This window comes from Camellia sinensis, chromosome 4, assembly GCF_055761805.1.
Source record: "Camellia sinensis isolate YWXY chromosome 4, ASM5576180v1, whole genome shotgun sequence".
Classification (NCBI taxonomy): domain Eukaryota; kingdom Viridiplantae; phylum Streptophyta; class Magnoliopsida; order Ericales; family Theaceae; genus Camellia; species Camellia sinensis.
The window spans coordinates 181863236-181890042 of NC_138964.1; the positions used below are offsets into that span (position 1 = coordinate 181863236).

The following is a 26807-nucleotide window of genomic DNA, read 5'->3' on the forward strand; positions in this document are numbered from 1 at the left end:
ATCCAACGGATTCGTAGTTCTTGGATTAGTAGTCATGAGAATGCTAATCCAGTCTACCCAAACAAACATGACTTTAATTTAAAATTTTCCGAACTTTTTCAACAAAACAATCAAATGTGAAGAATCAGCGCCCTTCTTCTCTTTAATAAACTAAATTAAAAGAAAGAGAGAAAAAATTAATAGTTTCATTATTTAAGTTGAGGCAAATTTTATTTTATCCTTTCATGTTTTTGTCTTGCGCACAAAATCCATTGTCAAATTCTATCATTAATTCACGGGAAAATTGGCCTAAGGTCCCTCCTCTACTTTTGATATGAGGAGAGGTCCTTTATAATATGTTTTGATGGCTAAGGTCCCTCAAATTTATTCTAGGTTATAAAGTACCTAAATTACCCTTCCTTTATAACATAAATTTGTTTGAATATTATATGGTTGACTTAACTGATACATTTTGGAAACCGAATTTGAAGGGGAGATTTTGTCGGAGTTTTCGTCGGAGATTTCAGTGGAGATTTTATGGTGGAGATTTCGTTGGAGATTTCAGTGGAGTTGACGAGAAAGATTGCTACGATCGTGTAGATTTTGTTGGAGATTTCGTCGGAGATTTCAGTGGTGTGATAGTGTATTGATCGCGTAGATTTTCAGTGGAGTTGAATCAGGTTTGTTTTCGATGGAGATAGCACATGCATTTTGATATTTGTTTTGAATTTTTGTGTAGAGAGAGGCCAGCTTGATAGAGTTGATTTTTATTTTTGGAATTAATTTTTTATTATTTGTTTTTTAATCAATTTGAAAGAGTGTTGACAGTGTGTTGATCGCGTAGGTTTTTGAGTTGAGTTGAATTAGGTTTGTTTTCGATTTAGATTCCAAATGTATTTTGATTTTTGTTTAGAGAGAGGCCAGCTTGATAGAGTTGATTTTTATTTTTGGAATTAATTTTTCATTCTTTGTTTTTTTGATCAATTTCAGATAGTGTTGACAGTGTAGGTGATTTTGATGTTTAGAGTTCATTTTTGGTGCTCTGTTTTTTATCAACATGCTGATGAATTATAGTTGTGTTCTATGTTTTTTCAAACCAGAGAAATTTCATTTTCTGCACTATTGTTTGTGTAGTCCAGAGGAAATTATAAGTGCATATGGACATATTATTAGAAGTTTGCAATGGAGATAGAATATGAGAAAGTGAATCTAAGTTCATAAATTTCTCTATACTTGTATTTGTAGTTCAGAGAAAATTGTAAGTTTGTTACTCACTTTCAGTTTGTAGTTCAGAGAAAAGTATTTCTCTGGACTTGTATTCTATGTGATTTTTTTTCTATAATTGTGTTTAATTGTTAGCAGTAAATTTCTCTGTGATTCATTAAGTTTCTGTGATTTTGTTTTTTATCATCTTGAAGGTGAATATCAGTTTGTAGATGTCTTTGGAGTTTTATTTTAAGTTCAGAGAAAATTATGATTTTTAGAAATTTCTCTGTACATTTATGTTGTTATTGTGAAGTGTTTCTGTGATTTTCTTTGTTGTTTTTTATTTCAGTTTCAATGGACAGTGCAGTGTTGTTGCTGTGTAAATATGGGAATGATACTATTGTCATTAATGTTTCATGCGAATTGAATTTTGAGGAATTGGTTGGCATTTTGTGTAAAACATGGGAGAATTTGAAACCTGAGACTATGTGTATTTCATATTCTATTTTGGGCCATCCGAATTGTATGGTTCGAAATAATATTGATTTTCTGAATATGTTGAGGGTTGTTTGTGCACGCGGTGTTGATATAGTTGATGTTTCAGGTAGTAGATGTAGTACTTCTGATGAAGAGGATGAAGTGGGGTCTAATTGGGTAGATGTTGTGGATGGTGAGTGTGATAGGCTGGTGGATGTTGAAAGGAATTCACTCTCTAAGTTTTGTTCTCACCAAGAAAATGTGTTATTGTCGGCTAGTTGGCGGAATAATATTACGAGTGTTGGACAAAAGTTTGAGGGTGGTGTGGTTGAGTTCCGTACTTTTTTATGCAAGTATGCTATTGAGGTTGGTTTTCAGTTTACGTATGTTAAAAATGACAAGCTGAGGGTTACGGCAGAATGTGCATATAAGGAATCAAGGGGATGTATGTGGCGTGTACATGCTTCTGTTGAAAAAACAAATGGGTTCTTCTACATAAGGACTTTGAACAATGAACATACGTGTGGTGTGGCGGTTCGTACGAGTAAACATTCGAGGACGACTTCCAGCTTGGTTTCTGGGCTGATACTTGAAGAGGTAAGTGCAAAACCTTTAACTCGTCCAGTGGATGTTGTGAAAGAAATGAAAGACAAGTATGGGGTCTCAATTAGTTATAACTGTGGTTGGTTGAGTGTTGAGAAAGCAAAATGTAGTACATATGGGGATTCTTGTTTGTCATTTGATCAATTACGGTGGTATTTTGATGAGGCATTGAAGAACAATCCAGGGAGTCGTTTTGAGTTAGATTTTGAAGATAACAAGCGTTTCAAAAGAGTGTTTGTGGCTTTTCATGCATGCATTGCTGGTTTCAAATATTGTCGGTCATTGCTTTTTCTTGATGGAACATTTTTGAAAGGACGATACAAAGGAGTTATGCTTGCTGCAACGGGGAAAGATGGGAATGAAGGTAATTGTAAATATATCTATTTTTATCTAAGTATGTGAATTTTCTATACATGTAGGAATTGAGTGAATGTGAATTTTCTCTGGTTTTGGCCACTGTGTGGATTTTCTATTGTTGTGGCCACTGTGAGAATTTTCAATGGATTTTTGTCAGTGTATGAATTTTCTCTGGATGTTGTCATTGTGTGAATTGTATCTGTAGGTGGTCACTAAGTGAATTTTCTCTGTATATTATGATTGTGTGAATTTTCTCTGTAGCTGGTCACTAAGTCAATTTTCTCTGGATGTTGCCAATGTGTGAATTTTCTCTGGATGTTGGCAGTGTCAAACTTCTCTGGTTGTTTTATTGTTCTATTTTTCTCTGTTGTTTTGTAGGTGGTCACTAAGTGAATTTTCTCTGTATATTATGATTGTGTGAATTTTCTCTGTAGCTGGTTACTAAGTCAATTTTCTCTGGATGTTGCCAATGTGTGAATTTTCTCTGGATGTTGGCAGTGTCAAACTTCTCTGGTTGTTTTATTGTTCTATTTTTCTCTGTTGTTTTGTAGGTGGTCACTAAGTGAATTTTCTCTGTATATTATGATTGTGTGAATTTTCTCTGTAGCTGGTCACTTATTCAATTTTCTCTGGATGTTGCAAATGTGTGAATTTTCTCTGGATGTTGGCAGTGTCAAACTTTTCTGGTTGTTTATTGTTCTATTTTTCTCTGCATGTGTGTACCTAATATGCTTGTTCCTATTTGTTTTGTAGGTTTTTTTCCTGTAGCTTTTGCTGTTGTTGATGCTGAGAATAAAGACAATTGGTGTTGGTTTCTTGAACATTTATATGGAGTATTAGGATCAGAAAGGGTGATAAGTTTCATATCAGATCGACATTGTGGAATTGTGGAGGGAATTGCTAGGTTTTTCCCGAACTGCTTTCATGGATTTTGTCTGGAACATCTAAAGAGAAATTTGAGGGATAAGTTGTCATGTGGAAACACAAATTTGGTTAGGGAGACGATTGTGTCCAAGTTTTCAGAATGTGTCTATGCTCCAACAAAGGCATCATTTCATTTCAAGTTAAATGAGTTAAAAAGTGAGGGAGGAGACATTGTGAGTGTTTTCTTGAGAAGTTTACCATATGAAAATTGGAGTGATGCATATTTTGCAGGGAAACGTTATGGTGAGATGTATTCAAATGTTGCTGAGTCATTCAATTCATGGATACGAGAAGCTCGGCACTTGGCAATAACAAATTTGGTGGACATGATACGGTTGCAAATCATGAATATGAGGTCTGATAGGAGGCTGCTCTCTAGTAAATGGAATAAAATTTTGTGTCCTCGTATGGATAGTGTGTTGGAGAAGTCTTTTTTGGACGGGAGGACATGGAATGTGAGTTTATCATCTGATAATGTCTTTGAAGTGCATTGTTTTCCTTCGGTTATGGTTGATCTTGGGTTGAGAACTTGTTCATGTCGAAAATGGGAAATAAATGGGTATCCATGTCAACATGCTGTTGCTGCAATTTTTTGGAGTGGAAAGAATTTGAATTCATTTGTTGAACCATTTTTTCATGCTGATATGTATCGTCAAGCATACTCCTTTTCGATTGGCCCAGTTCCAACTGTTGAAAAACCTGTGTGTAGCATTGAAGATGCTATGATTTTACCTCCATTGAGCAAGAGACCTGCTGGGAGGCCGAAGAAGAACAGAATTGCTTCTACTGGAGAGTTTAAAAGGGTGATTAAGTGTAGTCGTTGTGAGAGTATTGGTCACCATAATAAGAGGACATGCAAGGAACCTTTGGTAAATAGTTGAGGATTATACATTTTATTGATGGAATAATACATTTGATGATTACTTTGTGTATTTTGTTTTGTGAAATTTATTTTTTGGACAGTGTATATAATAATATCAATCAAATTCATCCAGAGAAATTTTTCAATATCAGTTAAAGTGTGTTTGTTGATATATACTATAGGCAGTGGGTTTGTAGTACCTGTCAAATTCATCCAGAGAAATTTTCCTATGGCAAAGAAAATTCTGTGTGTTGTGTTTTGAAGCTTCATATTCATCCACATAAATTTGACAATGGCAGACTAAAGTACTGTGTGGATTGTGTTTTTTCAATTTGATAATTGTTTTGTACTAACACAGTGCATTAGAGATTGAATGATCATATAGGCACCTTCTTTGGTGAGATATGAGTTAAATTTATCTGTAAATTTCTGGTAGCTTCATATCAGTCATTTCAAGAAATGTGCACAGCAGACAGAGCATTCAAAAAAATATTCTACAACCAAGAAACAAAATCAAGCTCTTTTGGATTTTCTCTGAGTTGAGAATTTCTCTGAGTTGAGAATTTCTCTGGACCAGGGAAGAATTTCTCTGGACTCACTTGAACTCAGAAATTTGTGTCAAAGCCAGAGAAATTTTCACCAGAGAAATTTTTCACCATCAGAGAAAACTATATGGGCATTGTGTTCTGAAATTTGAAATTCATGCAATGAAATTTTCCAGTGGCAGATAAAATTACTGTGTGCTTTGTGTTTTGTTGAGTTTGATGATTGTTTTGTACCAACACAAAGTTTTACAGATTACATGATCATATAGGCATCCCCTTGGGACGATAAAAGTTAAATTTCTCTGTGAATTTCTGGTAGTTTATACCAGAGAAATTTCTGCAGACAATTTTCTCTGGCAGACAATTTTCTCTGGCAGACAATTGTTGAAATTTACATTAGTCGAAATAAAAAAAAAATGAAATTTAGATTAGTCAAGAAAGGATATATACATATACGTCAAGGATCATCATTCCTTCAATGTATCAACAAGAAAGGATATATACATATATGTGAGACAATTTTCTCTGTGTGGATATGTACATTGTCTTCCTTTCACTAGTTTCACTATTACATTTGTGGTTCTTCTGGGGGTATTTCAATTGGTTCAGTCCATGACCGGCCAACTTCGGTCACAAATCTCTCTATGAGTTCTGCCCTCATCAACCTTATCTCTTGTGTGGACAATTTGGATTTTATAGGTTCATGCTTGCTATATTGTTTCATTATATAACAGACGAAGAGGCCACAATCCAGACTGCATACAAATTATAGGTATGGTTAGTTTTAAGAAACATGCAACTGAAATTATTTTATTTATAGATGTATGAAACTTACGAATCGCTTTCTTGTTGTGGAGCATTGTTGACATACTCAAAGTCATAACTTGTGTTTTGTGAGTTAATTAATTTGAAGGAGGGTTGTGATTGAGCGTCTCTTTCAAGACAAGCTTTCAAAAAATTCTCCACGTAATCTTGCTGCAAAAAAATAATTTTTATATAACAGAGAAATTTACGGACAAGTCAATGGGATTCTATGAAAATTATCATCACATAAAGATGATGATGGATCAGAGAAATTTGCACTCGTTACCAATTGTTTTGCATCTTTGACATATTTGTCTTCTGCATCATCCCTCCTTGGCCTCAGTGAGTTGTAGAACCTCCATAAATTGTCTTGTTTGTCCAGGACAAGCAAGGTCCAGTGATTTCCATGTGTGGACTTCTCATTACCTCCAGTATTTATTGGGAAATGGAGGAACCTATAGTTCCTCCATGCTGTTTCAATATGCTTGTCAAATAAGGACACTCGAAAACTTTGATTTTCTGTCATGTTGATGAAATTCTGTGCTCAGAGAAAATCAAAAAATGGTTTTGTTAGTGACACAACTGACTTCAAGAAGTATATTAAGAAGAGAAAGTAGAAAGTAAATTCCAGAGAAAATCAAATAAAATAGTAGTAACATACTAAGCACATGGATGTGAAAAAAAATGAGGTTGGTTGTTGTTTCTCTCTGATTTGGTCAGCCAAAAGGATCTCTCCATAGCCATCAATGACCTGAAAAATATGATTTATAATTGTAATATTGTTTTATAAAGGCTGATGGAACATTGCAGAGAAATGTTGATGAAAGGGAAAGACTTACATTGTTGGCAATTTCTTTTTGCTTTATGAGGTTTCCAATGTCTTCAAAGGTAATGATATTCAACTCACTTGTCCAAATTAAAGCTCTACAAGATGACAAAGAAGGGATTGAATTGTTGTTAATGCAACATAAGTTTGTAATTTGTTGTTTGTTATGTTCTATTTTGTTTGTTGTACTTACTCAAGCCCAGACACATTTGATATGTGCTGCAAGATGTCTTTTATATGATCTTTTATCAATCTTGAAATGGGAAGAGATTGTGGAAAGACCCAAGATTTTGTGATGTTTATAGGTTGAGGCAAGACGTATGCATCAGCATCAAGCACTTCTTTGTCCTTCGTGCTTTGCTCAACTTGTTTTGCAGCTTGTTTTGAAGCTCTGGTCACTTTCGCAACTTTCGGATATTGGAATTCTGGATCATGCTGCTTTTCCTTCCTTTCTTTTGCCTTTAAATTTTTTATCATTGAGGTTGGATCTTTTTTGACTGTAGGCAGTGAAAATATTAGGAAAAGTGAAATTTCTCTGAAGCAACAGATGATATTTCAATATGTAAATTTATTTAATTCAATATTTTGCAATTACCATAGAGTTTCTTCTTTTGTTTCGGTTGTTGTTTGTGTGGGATTTGCTCTTGTTGGGTTGTTGGTTGTTGTTCCAGTTGCATTCCAACTATACACAGTGAAAATCAAACAAGCCGCAAAAATGGAATAAGAAAATATACAGAGAAATGAAATGAGCAGTAGAAATATAACTAATGTGTTGAGAGAGATATAACTTCCAGAGAAAATTACCAATGACAGAGAAAATTATAATAAATAGAAATTTCTCTGAGTTATGATGGCACAAGGACATAACTTTTTGTGGCTCAAGATTTTCACTGACCTTGTGGTTGAAGTTGTGTTGGTGTTCGGTATGGTTGTGTTGCTAGTTGGACAGATAGTTCTTGAACTTGTTCATGCAATTTGGCATTTTCAGTTTCAAGCTCCGAATTTGAACACCTCAACTGTTGAATTGTTTTTGCATCGTCTGCTTTTTCAACCTCCAACATCCTTAGTTTCATTCGGATTGTGCTTTCTTTTTCTTGAAGTTCTGAGTTATGTGATGTCAGGATTCTTATTGAAATATCCTTTTCAGCAAGTAATTCCATCCAATTTCTGTCTTCTTCTTTTTTAGATTGAGACAGTGCCTTCAGTCTTTGACGTAGATCAGCAATTTGGGCATCCTTTGATTCCTCAAATTCTTCAGGCTGATGCATTGTTGAGCCACAAATGCCATCATGTTGTTGGTCTATCTGCTCATTATTTTCTTCTTCATCACTTTCATCCTTGTTCTCTTCTTCTTGTTCATCTTCATCTTCATCTTCTTGTTCACTGTCTTCTTCTTTCTGTTCATTTTGTTCTTTGTCTTCTAGTTCTGTTTCTTCACTTTCTTTGGTGGTTTCTTCTTCTGTGCTGCTTGCTTGATGTTCTTGTCCATTACTGGCTTCGTATTCTTCTGTGTTGCCTTCTTTTTGTTCATTTCCTCCATCTTCAGATGGATCTTGTAATGTCTCCTTGAATATGACAATTGCCTTTTTTAATTCTTTCTTCGTCTTTTTGCCAAGACAGAACTCCTCAGATGGGTTTTTAACTAGCTGCTTGTTATCAATCTGTAACAGGAGACTCTTTTATTAGAGAAATGTTACAAAATTCACTGAGAGAAAAAATTCAAATAAGGAAAATAAAATTCATCTAAATGATACTAATTGGAAACAAACTTCAGAGAAAATTGTATTGGGCCAGAGAAAATTAGAGACATGGAGTTAATTTTATGAGGCAGAGAAAATTATGAAACAGTGAAATAAGCAGTGTTTATAAGTTAATGTTTTACTATATTTGTGTCAGAGAAATTTGAATTCCAGTGAAAATTCATTAGAAGGGTAGAAATAAACAGTGTTTATCAAAGATGCAAGGCACACAAGTTATGGGCAGAGAAAATTACACACAAGGAGATAAAATTTGATGGGCCAGAGAAAATTATGTAACAAAGAACATAATTCAGATATTAGAGAAAATGAATCAGGGCATATAAGTTAATGTGTTACAATTGTGGTCAGAGAAATTTGGATGGCAGAGAAAATTGATTACAATGGCAGAAATAGACCAGTGGTTAACAAAGAAGAAAACAGAAATTGATATTTCAGAGAAAATTAATCTTAATCAATCAATGCACAAGGATGGAAACAAAGCAGTGGTCAGAGAAATTTTGAAATTTCACTGAGATTTCGGTAGCAATAGGAATCTAACCTGTCGAGGTGCAAGAGAGTGGACTGGTGTCTTCTGCAGCTGTTTCGTCAAGGTTTGAAGGTTCCACTTGGCACATCTTGGGAAGTCTGTTGTGTTACTGTCTTCTGAGTCAATGATAGTTGCATGTTCACATAGCCAATACTGTGATGAAAATGAAAGTAAATAAAATTTTGTAAACGCACAAATTTGTAAGTATGATAACTGCAAATTTGAATGGATATTATACTTACCAGCAATGCAATGACACACCCCGTAACTTTTTCTGGAGTTCTATGCAATGCCATGATAGAATCAATCAATGTTGATGTGATTGCTTCCGGCCAATCATACTGTTTCATTGATTCAAGAGGTTCCACATACTTTATAAAAACCCAACCTATTGAATTCCCACTTGTTGCAAAAAATAGGGTGAGACACAAGTACAATGTAACAATGATTGCTACATCTTTGAAGTCAGTTGGTTGCTTGCCTTTCATTGCTTTGACCAAGGCATTTTTAAGAACAGGACCAGTGAGCCTTGTGTCCTTTTGGAATCTTCTCCTGAGGAATGCAGATTTTGGCTTTTTAGAGTATCTTAATGACATGGCTCCTTTACCTCCTTCCAAACCAAAAATCAAGGTCATGTCATTTGTTGTAAAGGTCAGGTTCTTCTTCCCAACTGTGAATGCTTTTGTTTTTTCATTGTAACATTGGATTATGGCAACTACATCATCATCGGATTTCCTAGATTTCTTTGGATCCATCCTTCCAGTGGTTAGAGCTTGGATCAAATACCAGAATGGGGTCTTTTGAAGCTCTAGAAGATGTTTTGAACTGAATTTAAGTGTTTGAAAGAAGGAGACGACAGATGAGAGGTTGGATCGGAATTGAATGCTGTAGTGAGCTCTCTTTCTGTGGAGTTTAACAGGTTTTTTCCCCCTTGAGCTTGAGTCTTTTGAAGTTGGGGTACTCATCTGGATGCTAGTTGCTTCATCAGCTTGGACTTGTGTGTTTTGGGAAGGAGTTTGTGGTGTTTTAGTGCTGGTTTTTGATCTTAGATGATAAGAGGACTGAGAGAGTTGTTCTTGCTTCCTTGGTGTTTCTAGTGTTTTGCTGCTGGTTTTTGATCCTAGTCCATAAGAAGACTGAGACAGTTTCTGTTTTTTGCTTGGTGTTTCCGATGTTTCGCTGCCTTTACGTTTTGCCATTTCTAGACAATGATTAAAGCATAGAGATGTCAACATTAAATCCCAGAGAAAAATGGAAATGTCAGAGAAAATTACAGATAAGGGAGAAATTTGGATATGCCAGAGAAAATTACAGATAAGGGAAAATTACAGAAAATTTGACATGTCAGAGAAAATCAACACAGCATCATAAACATGGGAGAGAAATTTTCAATAATTGTTTAAATTACAGATAGAAGTAAACATACCAGAGAAAATGAATGATAGAAAAAAGTAAATATGGCAAGTGAAAGAAAATTTGCATTCCACAATTAGCAAAGATAAAATAAACAAAGTAATGTAAACATGGCACTGAGAAGTACACCATATTGAAATCAAGAATTGAACAAAATAAACATACCAGAGAAAAATGCACATTCTGGAGAAAATTACACATTATTGAGGAAATTTCCATTCCAGAGAAAATTTCAATTCATAATATTAAAATGCAAGAAAAATTTACATACACAAGCAGAGAAAATTAACCATGATAGAGACACTCAATGGAGGAAAGTGGTGCGATGTGGTCAGAGGAAATTATAAATACCAGAGAAACTTAAGACAGGGGCAAGAGTGTAATTGACATTGCAGAGAAGGATACATATTCCAGAGAAATTTACAAAGCAGAGAAATTCAGAGACAAAATGACAGAAACATGTTCAAGAATAAGATTAAAATTCAGAGAAATAACTTTTTCTCAAAGTACATATGGCAGAGAAAATTCCAAGAAGAAACATTCATTCCAGTCCACAATATTAAAATTCCAGAGAAAATTTAAAATGACAAAGACACAAGGGAGGAAAGTGGTGCGATGTGGTCAGAGAAAATTATAAATACCAGAGAAACTTAGACAGGGGCAAGAGTGTAATTGACATTGCAGAGAAGGATACATATTCCAGAGAAATTTACAAAGCAGAGAAATTCAGAGACAAAATGACAGAAACATATTCAAGAATAAGATTAAAATTCAGAGAAATAACTTTTTCTCAAAGTACATATGGCAGAGAAAATTCCAAGAAGAATCATTCATTCCAGTCCACATTATTAAAATTCCAGAGAAAATTTAAAATGACAAAGACACAAGGGAGGAAAGTGATGTGATGTGGTCAGAGAAAATTATAAATACCAGAGAAACTTAAGACAGGGGCAAGAGTGTAATTGACATTGCAGAGAAGGATACATATTCCAGAGAAATTTACAAAGCAGAGAAATTCAGAGACAAAATGACAGAAACATATTCAAGAATAAGATCAAAATTCAGAGAAATAACTTTTTCTCAAAGTACATATGGCAGAGAAAATTCCAAGAAGAAACATTCATTCCAGTCCACAATATTAAAATTCCAGAGAAAATTGAAAATGACAAAGACACAAGGGAGGAAAGTGATGTGATGTGGTCAGAGAAAATTATAAATACCAGAGAAACTTAAGACAGAGGCAAGAAAGCAATAGACATTCTAGATTAAGATAGACATTGCAATTAAAAATACATATTACAGAGAAATTTACGGAGCAGGAAAATTTATAGACAGAATTACAGAAACATGTTCAAGAATAAGATAAAAACACAAAAAATTGTTGTGAAAATAAACATGCCAGAGAAAATTGAAAGAAGAAAATTACATTAATCAAAAATCAGAGAAATTCAAATGCTAGAGAAATTTACAAATAAAATCACACAAATATGTTGAAGAATAATTTCAAAATACACAGAAATAAATTTTTTCAAATTCAGGTAGCTTTTTATTACGAAATTGAAACCCTAATTTATGAAAGGTTATTATAAAATGCTATTAACTGTGTTTCCAGAGAAAATCTAGTTGTATTGTAGAAAAACTGACCAGAGTTAGGATGAACCTTGAATGATGAGCTGATATGGCCCGCGATGAAGATTCGACGTGACGAAGATGGACTGAGATGATGATGAGCTGTGAAAACGAAGCTTTAACCTAGGTCAGAGAAATTTGTGAGGAAGGAATGGGAATGATTTTTGGAGAAGATAACGAAGCTGTAATGTCGATGGTGCAGATGATGTTGAAACCCTAATTCTGCTGTTCTCCTGTTCGTGAAGGTGCTGGATGTTTGGAATGTAACTGAGAAGTCGGAATGAGTTTGGTTCTGTGTTGATTTTGGCGAGGGTATTTTGGTCCACAAAATAATTAAAAACGCGCGCGAAGTTGTTTCAGGGACGTGAGGCATCACTATCTTTTTGTGTGTCCTTTATCCTCTAAATTGTTATTATTAAGGACCTTAAAAAAAAAACCCCTTAATTCACAACACTACAATTTTTATTTTATTTTTTTAAAAAAAGGACCAAAATAGTGCCGGAAACTTAAAATCTATAGATTATGATTAAGATTTATTCAAGTTGTGACTCTATAAAAAGCACTTAAGATATTCGACTGGATGGTTTAGTTCGTCCCATTGTGGACTTATTTCAAACATATCTTGATAATTTAAATTTCATTTTGTAGAGTTCTTCAAAAAGATTATGCGTATCAAAAATTAGGTTGATCGGACGTCGAGAGTCACTCGATTGGAATACATTTGTCTACAAAATAATTAACGGATTACTTTTAAAATTATGTTGTCCGTTAATTATTCTTTAAAAAAATGTGAATCGATCAAGTGACTTCTGATGTTCGATCAATCTTACTTTTTGTATACATGACCTTCACGAAGACCCTACAAAAGATTATTAAGACACCACTAAAATGGGTTCAACATAAGTTAGACTGAATTTTTCAATGGAATATAACCGGTGGGAATCATTTAGTTTAAAATTCAAGATAATTTTTTGGGTAAATTATGCAAATGGTCCATGTAGTTTACAGGATATGTTAATTTGATCCTTATGGTTTCAATTTGCTTGATTTTGTCCCTTAATTTAACGGTTTGTGTCATTTTAGTCCAATAAGTAATAGTTGTTAAATTTGATGTGCGGACACAATGTGTCAATTTGATCCCTATTGTTTTAATTTGTTCGATTTTGATAGGGACTAAATTGACACATTATGTAAATTATAGGGACCAAATTGACACATAGTTTAATTTTCCATCTATTATACTTAACAAGTGTTATTTATTGGATTAAAATAATACAATCTATTAAATTAAGAGATAAAATCAAACAAATTAAAATAATATGAATTAAATTAACATGTTGTATAAATTATATAAACTATTTATATAATTTTTTTTTTTTTTTTCTTCTTTTGGTTATTTGTCTGACCAAAGACTTTGCCTTAATCTATCCGGCTAGGGAGTGACCATTACACCATCCGAACGCACAGACAGCCGCAATAGTTTTTTTTTTTTTTTTTTTTTTTTTGTTTTGTTTTTGTTTTAAAACATGAGTTGACATTAAAAAAAAGGGGGGAAAAAACCTTACCGTTACTATTTATTTAAGTTTTAGGTGATGTTTGGCAAGTGATTTTAGGGTTAAAATAGTCAAAAAAAAATAAAATAAATTATTTTAATCATAACAAACAAAACATCACATCCAACTTATAATTATTACACTCTTCTCTCATAAAAAAAAGTCAAAAAGGTTAAAAAGTCCTTCACAAACTAAGCTTTTTAGCCCAGGCTAAAATAGCCAAAAAAGCCAAAAAGTCAATCCACTTCCCAAACGGGTTAGTGTTAACTATCTAAAAATTTTATTTACAAATATTATGATAGTTTGGATCTTATTTAAGATTTTTTAAATTAATAAGTCCTATTTAGTAAAATTGAAAATATTATAGAGTTTTTTTTTTAAAAAAAATAAATAAATATGGGAGCCGAATATCAATACATGCAGGGAAGCTAAATAACGTCTGACGATAATCAGGATATATATTATATTCGGCTCCGTCCTGTACGATCGTGAAGCCGAATAAACTAATTAGCCATAGAACCAGCTGAACAAAAAGCCGAGTGGAAATTGGCATACGACAGAAGGGGCCGAATGCAGCAATCACACAATGGATTAAGAGTGGGCTCGACCCTATGGCCCAAAAGTGAATATAAATAAAGGAACATCAACCAAAGAAAAGCATGTGAGAACAGACTCAAAAAAAACTTAAGACTCAAGCAAACAAGAAACCTATACTAACTTGTCTGTCGGAATGCTAATTCCAGCGCCCCCGACTGGAGTGTTAATCCTTTTTTTCAGGTGGCGATCAGAGGATCAGGGACGTCCTTCAAGATCCAAGAGTATTTCCAAACATACTTCTCCATAATTGGCGCCGTCTGTGGAAATACTTAAGCATATTCATAGCGAGCGTCATAGAAAATCCTCCGATAGTTGCTGACGAAACTACACCAAGAGACAACCTCACTCCAAGAAACATGCTGGGACCGAAAAATATCATCGCGCGACGTGCCTTGAACTTTGATTCAGTAGCTCAGACCTCACCCTCAACTTCAATAAATGAGACAATGCAGACGATTATGGATCAAGCAAAGCAAAATGAACAGCGGCTCGAGAACATGATGGCTGAAAATGAGCGCCTGCGCCAGGATTTGGCCTTGGAGGTGGCGAAATCCCAACAAGTCGCATGCCAAGACCGGGTTCAACCTTCGGGAAAGAAGGATGGTCGCCGACGTCGACTTCAGAAGCGCAATAACGACAGTGATTCAGACTCACCATCCCTGGAGTCCAGAAAGAAAGGGCGCGTTGATGTATCCAGCTCATCTGAAGGAAGTCCATATGCACGGCATAAATAAGGGAGAAACGATGATTCGGATGAGGAAGATAAACATGACCCATTCGTGCAACGAATTACAAGGGCTATGCTATCCAAAAAGTTCAAACCACCGTCGTTCACCCTCTACAACGGAAAATCAGACCCTACTGATCACATTCGTTATTACAAGCAAGCGATGATGCTCCATGTTAACGACGAAGTCCTCATGTGTCGAATATTTCCAAGCAGTCTGGGACCATTGGCCGTGAGGTGGTATAATAAACTGGAGTCGGCATTGATTAAGAGCTTCCACCAACTCCAAAAGTCATTCAAAGTGAGATTCATCACTAATAAGATCCAGTCGAAGCAAGCCGATTCTTTCTGGGCCATGCAAATTAGACCGGAAGAAACTCTTCGTGAATACTTAGCCCGCTATTGGGAGTGCTTTAATCTGGTAGATGATGCTTGCAATGATTCCATGGCCATCACCACCTTTAAGATGGGATTGCATCTTGATAGCCCCTTCCGTAGCTCATTAACCAGGCGGCCCCTCAAAACCGTCTGGGCATTGATGAAGAAGGTCGAAGAATACTGCAAAGTGGAAGATGATGCCCTGCGAGTAAATATCGAATGTAAAGCCGTTGAGGCAGCTACGTCGGGAATTGTTTAGCCGATTAGCGTTGTGCCGTCAAGAAGCCCCTAGTAGCAGAGTCAACCTAAACGAGACAAAAGGCATGACTCACGCCGACACTACAACAAAAAACACATTTGGCGACCTAAAAATTTGTCGCCAAAAGTACAAATTCTGTTGCCAAAAGAATCGGCGACAAATATATAACTTGTCGCCAAAGGCCTGTCACTAAAAGTATTGGCAACGAAATCAGAAATTGTCACCGTATGTAGACATTTAGCGACAAGCAAAATTGGTCGCCAAAAATCATATATTTTGTCGCTATAAAATTACAATTTGTTGCTAAAAGGTTAAAATTTGGATAGGCTATGTAGTTTTAGCGACAAATAAATGCGTCGCCAAAAGTACTATTTAACGACAAAATTAATTTGGTCACTAAAAATCACGTTTTTAGCGACGAGTAAGTTTTGGTTGCTAAAAGTTTTTGGAATAACCACTAACTTTTAGCGACAAAAACAATATTTTGTCGCCAAATATATTAACAACGACCAAAATACCACCTGTCACTAAAAATTCAGTACACAAATTTTGATTTTAATAATTTTCTTGTTCAAAATAATCCAAAACACCTATTTTCCTGTGCACAATATATACACAAATGTAATGTAAATAATAATACACCTGTGCATGACATTCATACTAATTCAAAATTAATAGTTATGAAAAATCCCAATAAACATAATTACAATTCTCTGACAATCTAAAACATGCATACCAAAGTACTTACAAACTACTAACATCAAACCCATAAATACATTACCAAATCCTATGTCAAAATATTTTCAAAATTACAACCAAATATTTTGATGTTAGACATCTAACCAACAAGTCATTTACTAAAATCCTATGTCAAAATATTTGCAAAAACACAACACCAAATATTTTGATGCTAAACATTTAATCCATAAATCATTTACCAAAATCCTATGCCAAAATATTTCCAAAAACACAAAATCAAATCTTTTGATGCAGCCCAAACTATTTTTCACCATTGCCAATCTGTCACATGAAAAAAGAAAAAACAATATTAGATTGACAAAAAAAAAAAAAAACCTCAATATGAACTTCACAATTTTGATTTTAATTTTGTAACGGGAAGTCCAATCAGGTGCTGTTTGCTCATACAACTCTATTTAGGCTTGAACAAGCTACCCGTGCCAAGTTTCGGTGGTTTCAGTGGTCATTTTGCAATTTTGGCCCCCGAACGGGCCTTTTAAGTCTTGTGTTTTACATTTTTTCTTCTAATTTTCTAACCGGAAATCCAATTGAGGTCCCGTTTGTTCCTACAAGTCTACTTAGGCTTGAACAAGCTGTCCGTACCAAGTTTCGGTGGTTTCGTTAGTCATTTCGAAATTTCGACCCCGAACAGGCCTTTTAAGTCTTGTATTTTACATTTTTCCTTCTAATTTTTTAACCGAAAATCCAGTCGAGGTCCCGTTTGTTCTTACAAGTCTATTTAGATTTGAAAAATCCGTCCATGCTAAGTTTTGGTGGTTCCGGTGGTCATTTCGCAATTTCGGCCCCCGAACGGGCCTTTTAAGTCTTGTGTTTTACAATTTTCCTTCTAATTTTCTAACCGGAGATCCAATCACAACTAGGGAGACTCATAGTATGATCCAACCACTTCTTCTATGTTTCAATTTTTAAAACCATGACATTGATTTTTCAGAGCCATGGATATAAATCAATCAATTATGATGAGAAATGGTAAAGATAATAGTAAATACTACTATTGTATTGACATACTGGCAATTTCAGAAGCTTGGTCCTCTGTCAACTTGGCTGCAAAGCCTCTGAAACCATGTCTGTAACTGTAGACATGAGATGCCCTGGCTTGTTCAACACTGTGTCATCAATTGAATGATTTAATCAGCACAACCAAACAATCCTCAATAAGAACAAGAAGAGGAACACAACAATAACATCAAACCACAAAAAAAAAAAAGGAGTGTGAAAACACGGTGGTGTACAGTTGAAAAAAAAGAAAAAAAAGAGAAAAAAGGAACATTGGGTGGACCTTCCACCATGAAAATCAGTGAGGAATTGGTGGTTCTGCATCAAAATCTTATCTGGGTCATGACCATCTCTGCTTCCCATATAGACCACAGACCTACGCACGAGATAAAGCTTGACCCAGTAACATAAATCCGAAAACAAAAAAACAAAAGCGAAGAAGTTGAGTGAAAATATCATATCTATATCCACACCTTAGCAGAATAACAGAGGCCAACTTGGGCAAGGAAAGCACAAAGGAAAAGAAAAGGAATACCAATATTAGTAATAGTGGTGTTTCTGGATGAAGCCATTCCAAGTACTGAAATGATTCTTCTTCAGTTGGAGTGGAACTTGCAAAAGCTGAATTATATCAGTTGGTTTCAATGGTTGACAATGGATGCCTAAGTTCTTCGTTATCGGTACAAAAAGATATTAGATGCTCGAGCTCAAAATATTCGGAAAAGAATCCAATGGGAGGCACAGGATGTTCACTGGAAAGCTCCTTCACATCATTTGAGAGCTCGGGACGAAAGGAAGAGAAGAAATCCAAGCATGAGAGTGGAGGAGATGCCAATTCGGTTGTACTGTCACTAACGGATATGGATCCAAGGCCGAAGGAAAAGGGTGTACCAAGCAAGCAAATAAGCGGAAGGAAGAGAAGTGAGAGCACCATTTCTGATGGTGATTGGGCAGAACAACCATCTGGTAAACACACACACAAAACTGGTGACCAATTGACAAGGTTTGGATTAATGGAGACCTTTGATCTAAACATCCAATATCTGACCGACTTTGATTCAGGTCCAAAAGCAATAGACTTGAACTGAGAAGGTAATAATTCAAATGGCATTCAGTGCTTTGAGGCATTGATATCAGATAAGATTAAGTAATATATACAAATATAATGCATTGCTTATATTTGCTTATAAAAAATTATGTATATTGTTGTGTATGGACCCCAAGTCATTTCCCAAAACTATATCCATATTGAAAGGTAATAATATACTTGTGTACTCTCCCCCTGAGACACACAAACTCACCCCTATATTCCATTTCGGAATAGCCAAGTCTCTGAGAAATTATTCTTGAGTCTGATAAAGTTCATTGATTAAACAATATTGCAAGAAAAATTCAGTTAAATACCCAACAAGAAACAAAGAACCATTAGCTAAAACATGTGCCTGGTGGGCATAATTACATAGCTGACTAAGAGAATAATTGTATAATCCACACAGCTTAACAAATAATATGTTCCTCTGTAAAAGCCATTGCAACAAGAACAACAGATACATGAACCATATGTGGTTATTCTTTGATATAGCATTTATAGTTGTAGGCTTTGAATATTGTCGGAAAATACGTACTTGCATGACTTCTGATATAAAGTCTCAAGGAGGGAAGCTGTCAGCAGCAGAGCACCCAAGCACTGTTCAACGGATGGATACTAGGTGCTTCTAGTAGGAAAAATAAATTCTCTTTTTGAATCAGTGATTGATTTTCGACCAATGAAATTCATCAGTTGCACGATGATTCGTGTGCAAGGATTGTACTATGAAAGAAACAGAGGAAGAATGCTGGGAGGATCCACCCTAGTGTTGGCTCTATGCTAGCTAATGAAGTTTATGGTGAGGGAAGTGGTGCTTCAAAGTCTAGGTAGTTTTTACACCATAATCGACCTTGAAGTCTAGACACCAAAAGATGGCCTCCCCAAGACAGGACTCTGTTATCTTTCTCATGGTTTCAGTTAGGAACATTTGAAGTGTGTAGTGTTAGAATTTCACGTGTTGCGAATCCAATTGCTTTTTATTTGGAAAACTGAATTTGTTGTTTGGTTCGATAAGGTGCATATCACGTAGATTTCATGATGAAAAAAGAGTTAACAATATAAAAATAGCCTAGTCTACTCTCATACAAGGCGTTGCTCAACCCTATTTGTAAAATCTCTGTATAGATAATACTATGATATCAATTATGCATATAGGTTTCATTCTTCAACCCTTGCATAAAATTAGATCTACCAAATCAGCAGTCCTAGACTGAGTTAAAAAATGTGAAAGTTCACTGGAAGAATTTGGAAGAAGAGACATCTCAGCTGTATTTTGTGGCCATAAATCCAGAAAGTCTTCATAAATATGAGAATGTTCAGCCATAGTAAAGGCAAGAAAGGAAATGCACAGATAGTTCTTGGCTGCACCAATTCTTGAAGCATAGCACCTTTTACGAAATGGCTACAAGGCTTTTTCAATAAATTCAAGCCATCCACAAATTATTCAATAGTATCATAGAGTTCTAAACCATTTCTCACATTCATCATCGAGCAACACTCCCATTCCCAAACTGAGACCAACCATTGTAGCATAAAAATTATTATTCAAAGTAAGATGAGACCACTCCACTCATGTTATTATTAGTGCTCCTATTAATTGATACAGCTGAGAAGCAATGTGATATACATCATGAATGGCATTTTGCAGTCCAGTGCTTCACGATGAGGCATTAATTGAATCCTCCAAGCAACAATCAAAACTTCCAAGTCCCAAGGGGCTGGAAATAGACTCAAACCAGCCCTTACCCAGGCCCGCCCGCCCTTACGGCCTTGGCCACAAACTCACCAAGCAGAGTCCTCCAAACTGCTGCTATTGCATTCTAAATGATTTCAAGATCAGGGTTGAGGCACAAATCCAACCTTCAAGTCCCAATGCAACTGGGATAGCCATTGAACAAAGCAAACCCATTGGAAGCCCTTCAGTGAAATTTGAATTACTAAGCAAACGGTTCGTTGGATGTGCAAAGTAAAAAACATTTTGTCAAGTAGTTTGATTCAATGACCCCCTCTAGCTAACCCAACACGTCCAATGAAAAGGACTTGAGAACTTTTATCATGGCAATATTGCAACCGCTTCAGTAGTTCACAATGATTACATTAAAGGGCTAGTGGTTGAGGGATTGACAAAGTAGTAATTAATTAGATGCTCACCGCTACTGAGCCATTATGAGTCACATACTCAGGTCTTATTTGTCAACTATATATTTTAATTAAAAAATTAAAGAGTCACTATCACATCACTTTTTCTATTTTTTTATATATGTTTTCATAAAAAATTAAATATTAAAATAACATATTCTCAAACCAAACCTCATTAGGTTCCTCATCACACAGTGACAGGATATTCTAAAATAAAAAATCTAAAAACTCCTAAGGTATTAATTTGTGATTATGATTTAATTTTAAATAATAAATAATAATCCTAATTAAATAATCAACAACAAATCGATGCAATGATTTAATATGGAAAAAATCACAATTGGACTCTTCCAATTCTGATAAAAAAATCACAAATTAAAATCACAAAATAATCTCCTAAGAAGATAAAGAAAGAATTATACACTAGAACCCTTAATTACCTAGCGAAGGCAGAATTGAAACACACTCATCCATCGCCATATTCACCTCAAAATTGCTTTACCTAATGTTAAATTCAAAACGTCGATGTCAAATCCACAATGATAAATCATTTCAAAATCTACCAAAACTTTAGATTCAAGTTTTCCGAAATCCACTAATTAATACCTATCTCTTTTGTGAATAAAAAAATAAAACTAACCCTTAATGTTTGTCAATAGATAATTCATTGATCAATCAATCTCCTTTTATGCATCAACAAAACTCATATATAAACACACTCAAATATAGAAAACTTTGGGTATGTTTGATTTGGATTTGTAGAGTGATTTTGAGAAAAAATTTCAAAAAATTTTGTTTGGTTTGTAAATTTTCCAAAATCACTTTATCTCAATCAATCACTTTTTATCTCTCACACATATCTACTCAATTATAACAAGCTATCAAATCATTCTAAACTCCCAAACTCCAAAATTACTTTCAAAATACAGAACCAAACAAATCAAAAAAATTTCTAAACTCCCTCCCCAAAACAATTTTTGAAAACTACTTTCCAAAAACCAAACCAAACCAAACATACCCTTTATTTCTTCTTCCTCTCTAAGAATATGAACAGATTAAATCCTAAAAATAACAAATATCACACTTTATACTAAAAGAAGCCGGAAAGATTGCTCGAGTGCTCACTCTCGCTCGAGCGGTGCGACTAAAGACCGTACTCACATATATGCCAATCGCTCATCTACCATTTGAATGGTAAAACATGTTTTTTAAAAAATCAAAATGTAAACATAAATACTGGATGAACCAATTTCACTGTTCAAACACACTAAAAATCGCTCAAGCAATTAATCAACTTTAACAATGAAGTGACAAAAAAAAAAAATACTCAAATCAAGATTCAAAATATTGGACAATTGTGTACAACTCAAGTTAAATTCACATTTAAACCCTCATAACACATATATAAAACGAATATATATATATATATATATATTTGACCAACGAGATTGTCCACCACAAAAACTAACCCTCAACTTGAAGAATTTGCATCAGTGACTTGAAATTAAACCCACATTTCAAAACTTGGAATGATCTCCAAATCCAAAATTTCCTTTAATAATGAGGTAATACAGCTTTGGAATCATCATGAGAAATGTATAATTTATTCATAACCTCGATAAGAAAAACTTAACAACAAAAAAGAAAAAGAAAAAGAAAAAGAAGAAGAAAAGAGTCTTCCTCATCTAGTTAATAGGAGCCTGCATATGTTTTAGGACACCAAATGCCATCTGCATAGTACAGAAAATACAGCCATTCACCTAATCTATGTGGATCATGATTGGAATAGATTCTGCATAAGGAAACATGTAAAATTTAATAGACAGAAAAGTGAGTAGAAGTGACTTTGGTCCAAAAAGCAAAAGGAGATTATTTAAATTGAGAATTTGCAAACAGAACAAGCTAGAGAAAGTGAGAAACTGATATAATCATACAAGTATTACCAAGGTTCATTTGGACCTATCTAGCAAAATAATTAAGCAACTGAATCCTATCCTCCTGACTAGGAAACTCAAAATTATAATATTAGGGTTCAAACGAAACTCAACTCTGATTAAGAAACTCAACTCAACTCTCAATCCTATCCTCCTACACATTCAAATTCAGAGCCTAAAACTATTATACCCTCCTAAACCAGATGATCTGTAACGCTCCAATTTTTTTTTTTTTTTTTTTTTTTTTTTTTTTTTTTTTTTTTGTAAATCATAAGATTTAAATAACAATAACTTGCTAGATAAAGTTTTAACTACTAATTAGGAACTTTTAAGTTCTTACAAAGCCAAAGTCCAACGACAAAATAAAACTACAAGTTCACACACAACGTCACAACATAGTTTAATCCTAATACAAGGGATAACAGGATTTTATTCTGACAAAATATTGACTCTAAGTCATCCAAGGTTCGATATTGGCAGCAGTGTAAGGCCCTGGTGTCCTACATCGGGAATGGAGAGGGAGTTCTTGGGCTATAAAAGTAAAAACCTGGACCCTTATATAGCATCGAGGCCTTTTCCCAAGTGGTGAAATCCCTATTAGAACTCCCCAGTTAAGCGTGCTTAGGCTGGAGTAGTTCTAGGATGGGTGACCCACTGGGAAGAACAAATCCGTGCGGGTGTGACCCAAAGCGGACAATATCGATGACGTGTAAAGGGTCGGGGCGTTACAAATGGTATCAGAGCCGACTCTTCGGAGTACCGAGTGTGGGCCCCTGGCGTCTCTCGGTGCATGTGGGCGGGCTTGCGAGCTGGCAGGCTACTGCACGGGGACGTGCAGCCTTATGGGGGGTGGATTGTAAGGCCCTGGTGTCCTACATCGGGAATGGAGAGGGAGTTCTTGGGCTATAAAAGTAAAAACCTGGACCCTTATATAGCATCGAGGCCTTTTCCCAAGTGGTGAAATCCCTATTAGAACTCCCCAGTTAAGCGTGCTTAGGCTGGAGTAGTTCTAGGATGGGTGACCCACTGGGAAGAACAAATCCGTGCGGGTGTGACCCAAAGCGGACAATATCGATGACGTGTAAAGGGTCGGGGCGTTACAACAAATGATTTTACAAAATCTACCAATAACCACAATAATCAAGTGGATTACAAATTGAGGATAATTAAAAATAGAGAACTCTTTGCAAAGAGATTTAAATAGAGCATATTGTATACAACCCGAATTTACCTCAAAATAATTAATTTCATCACCATAAATCCGAAATTGTTCCATGGATCTCCAAAAATAATTCTGATCTTTTGTAAAATTCTCTACAAATATTTCTGTGTTAAAATAGTGATTTGTCTGACTGAATGGCATGGAAATACTCCGTACATGGATCGAGTGAATCTTATTAATTGTTTACACCAATATGCCCGGATAAGCGTGGAGCTTGGGTGAGGTGGGTGAATAAATGAATTTATTCACTGATCATGTACTGAGTAGGACCGGATATTTGGTCCTAGATAAATTATAGTTGATTTGTTGTGCAATTTGGTAAATTACTTTGTTATCGTATCGTTGATTTAATGTCATAAATTGTTGGATGCCTGTTAATTTATTCTGTATCCAAGCCTTGTATTCCTGTCGTATTGTATACTTCCCGAATTAATTTATTTTTCAGGTGCGAAGCAGATTTTAGTGGAGCTCAAAATTGAGATTAAAAGGATTTATTAATATAGAGATTTGGGACTCACCACTGTAATTATGTAATTTGGAGATAGTTGTAATATTGTTTATTTTGGAGGTAATTAGAATATTTGGAGGATATTGTACCATTTAGAGACGATTTTATAGTTATTATTTGTGGGAGTAAAACTTGTTTTTTTTTTAAGGCTTTTTTTGTGTATTTAACGACCCGGGAGTGGGGCGTTATAATGATGTCTAGTTTATCCTGAAATTTTCGGAAACAATTTTTGAGCTTTCTACGAATTTATACAAATTTTTAACTAAATCTGAAACAATGTTGAGAATAATCTGTCTTGAATCTGCCAGCATATTACCCGAATTTTTAGACAATTTTATACTCAGAATTTCGAGATGATTTCTTCTACAAATTTGTTGATAATGATGTCTAGTTTATCCTGAAATTTTCGGAAACAATTTTTGAGCTTTCTACGAATTTATACAAATTTTTAACTAAATCTGAAACAATGTTGAGAATAATCTGTCTTGAATCTGCCAGCATATTACCCGAATTTTTAGACAATTTTATACTCAGAATTTCGAGATGATTTCTTCTACAAAGTTGTTGATAATGATGTCTAGTTTATCCAGAAATTTTTGGAAACAATTTTTGAGCTTTTTACGAATTTATACAAATTTCTAACTAAATCTGAAACTGTGAGACAGATTTTACCATGTATTTGAAAAATTTTTTTTGGGGCGTCACATGATCCATACCCAAAATTATAATATCAGTCCCCAAAAAATACAAAATCAATTCCAAAATCAGTCCGAAATTTAGAATATACCAGTCCCAAAAATCAATTCCAAAATCAGTCCAAAAATTAGAATATATCAGTCCGAAAATCACAATATTAGTCTAAAAATCAGAATATCAATCCGAAAAATCAGAATATCAGTCCGAAAAATTAGATTGATGACAAAGAAGAAAAAGTGGAAGATGAGAGAGTGTGAGGGAAAAATCAGTCCCATTGATTGTGTTGTGTTCTGCAATGCCGAACAAGAGAATGAAATTGATGATAAAGAAGAAAGAAAGGAAGATGAGACAGTGTGAGAGAGTGAGATTGAGAGGGAGAAGGAGAAGGAGAGGGAGAGGGAAAGAGAGACGAAGAAGAGGGAGAGAAGACATACCTCTTTGTCTTCTGTTGTGTCGCTTCAGGTTGTGGAATGAGAAGACGAAGAAGACTCATTTTAGGTCAATCTTGTTTATTCAGTCGTTAAAAAAAAAAGAAAAAAGACACAGATTCAAAACGATGTCGTTTTGACAAAAAATTTATTAGCGACGAAAATCACTATGTTGCCATAAATATCATTCACCTTTCAGCGACTATTTTAATTTCGTTGCCAAAAAATCCAAATTGGCGACAAACATTTTCGTCGCCATATATTAATTTCGTCGCCAAAACTTTTTTAGTGCTCCCGCGCACAAAATTAAATTGGCGACGAATTGAGATATTTGTTGCTAATGGTGTATTTTTTGGCGACCAACACGTATATTGTCGCCAAAAACATACAATTGGCAACGAAATTCAATTTGGTTGCTAAAAAATGTCGCAAAAAATGTTTTTTGTTGTAGTGCGATCAAACGGCTAATGTTCACATCGAGCTAATGAACACTATCAAGTGGATAGCAAACGCACAAGGCACTCAGGCAAGAAATTCACGGAGTTAACAGAGCCGATCAATAAGATTTTGTCGAACGTACAACACCTTCTATTCTTCAAGTGGCCGCCCAAGATGACGGGATCCCCCGATGTGGGAAGACAGGATAAATGGTGTGAGTATCATAAAGACCACGGTCATAACACCGATAGTTGTTTTGCATTAAAAGATCACGTTGAAGAATTGGTGCAAGACGATCGTCTTACGCAATACGTCCTAAAGAACAATTCAACAAATACAGTAGCTCTACGGCCAAAGTCATATTCTCTTGGTGTAATTCATATGATATACAGTTTGTCGGCGCCACCCGAGGTGCATACAAACCAGTTGCCGTCTAGCCCCCATAGCCCAATGACGCCAACGAAACGGCCCCACGACACTGAAAGGATTAGTTTCGATGACAATGATTTAGTTGGAGTGACCCACCCTTACACTGATCCCCTCGTCATCGAGCTACGCATAAACAGATTCACCATTGAGCGTGTTCCCGTTAACTAGGGCAGCACTTCAAAAATAATGTATTACAAAACTTTGGTCAAACTTGGTTTTATCGATTCGGACCTATCTCCGGTTGATTACCTGTTATTCGGCTTCAATGCTAACCCGGAGTATCCTTTGGGCAAAATCACACTACCAGTATGGACCGGCACTAGATCAGTAGACGTAGAATTTCTGGTGGTCAAGCTTCCTTCGCCTTATAATCTCATCATGGGTAGAACTTGGTTACATACGATGCAAGCCGTGCCAAACACCTACCACCAACTACTTCGTTTTCTGATTGAATACGATATCGAAGAAATTTGCGGCTCTCAGAAATCGGCACAGACATGCTATCTTCTAGCTGCAGAGAGATCAAGGGAACTGGAAGTGCATTCAATTGAGGTGCCGGTTAAGAAGAACCTCGAAGACATTGAGAGGATCCCAAGTGAAAAAGCAACCGAAGCCCTGCATCGGATCGAAATTGACGGAAGTCCTGACAAGTTCTTCATGATCAGTGCTTCATTGGATAAAGTCAAAAGGCAGGAGTTGGTATCCTTCTTACTCGATAATATTGATGTATTTGCATGGTCCCCATA

The 26807-nt window shown here is 35.3% G+C and overlaps 2 protein-coding genes across 2 annotated transcripts; one reads left to right on the plus strand and one right to left on the minus strand.

Moving 5' to 3' along the window:
• Positions 1-1740: 1740 nt before the first annotated feature.
• On the plus strand, positions 1741-4946 carry LOC145824284 (uncharacterized). Its single transcript, XM_082923911.1, has 3 exons — positions 1741-2629; positions 3376-4192; positions 4856-4946. Exons 1-3 carry the CDS (start codon positions 1741-1743, stop codon positions 4944-4946), a joined length of 1797 nt encoding a protein of 598 aa, XP_082780037.1.
• Positions 4947-5784: 838 nt separating this feature from the next.
• On the minus strand, positions 5785-8393 carry LOC145824285 (uncharacterized). Its single transcript, XM_082923912.1, has 8 exons — positions 8375-8393; positions 7479-8225; positions 7179-7265; positions 6777-7080; positions 6597-6681; positions 6419-6508; positions 6044-6295; positions 5785-5928 (listed from the first exon to the last, which is right to left on the minus strand). Exons 1-8 carry the CDS (start codon positions 8391-8393, stop codon positions 5785-5787), a joined length of 1728 nt encoding a protein of 575 aa, XP_082780038.1.
• Positions 8394-26807: the final 18414 nt, after the last annotated feature.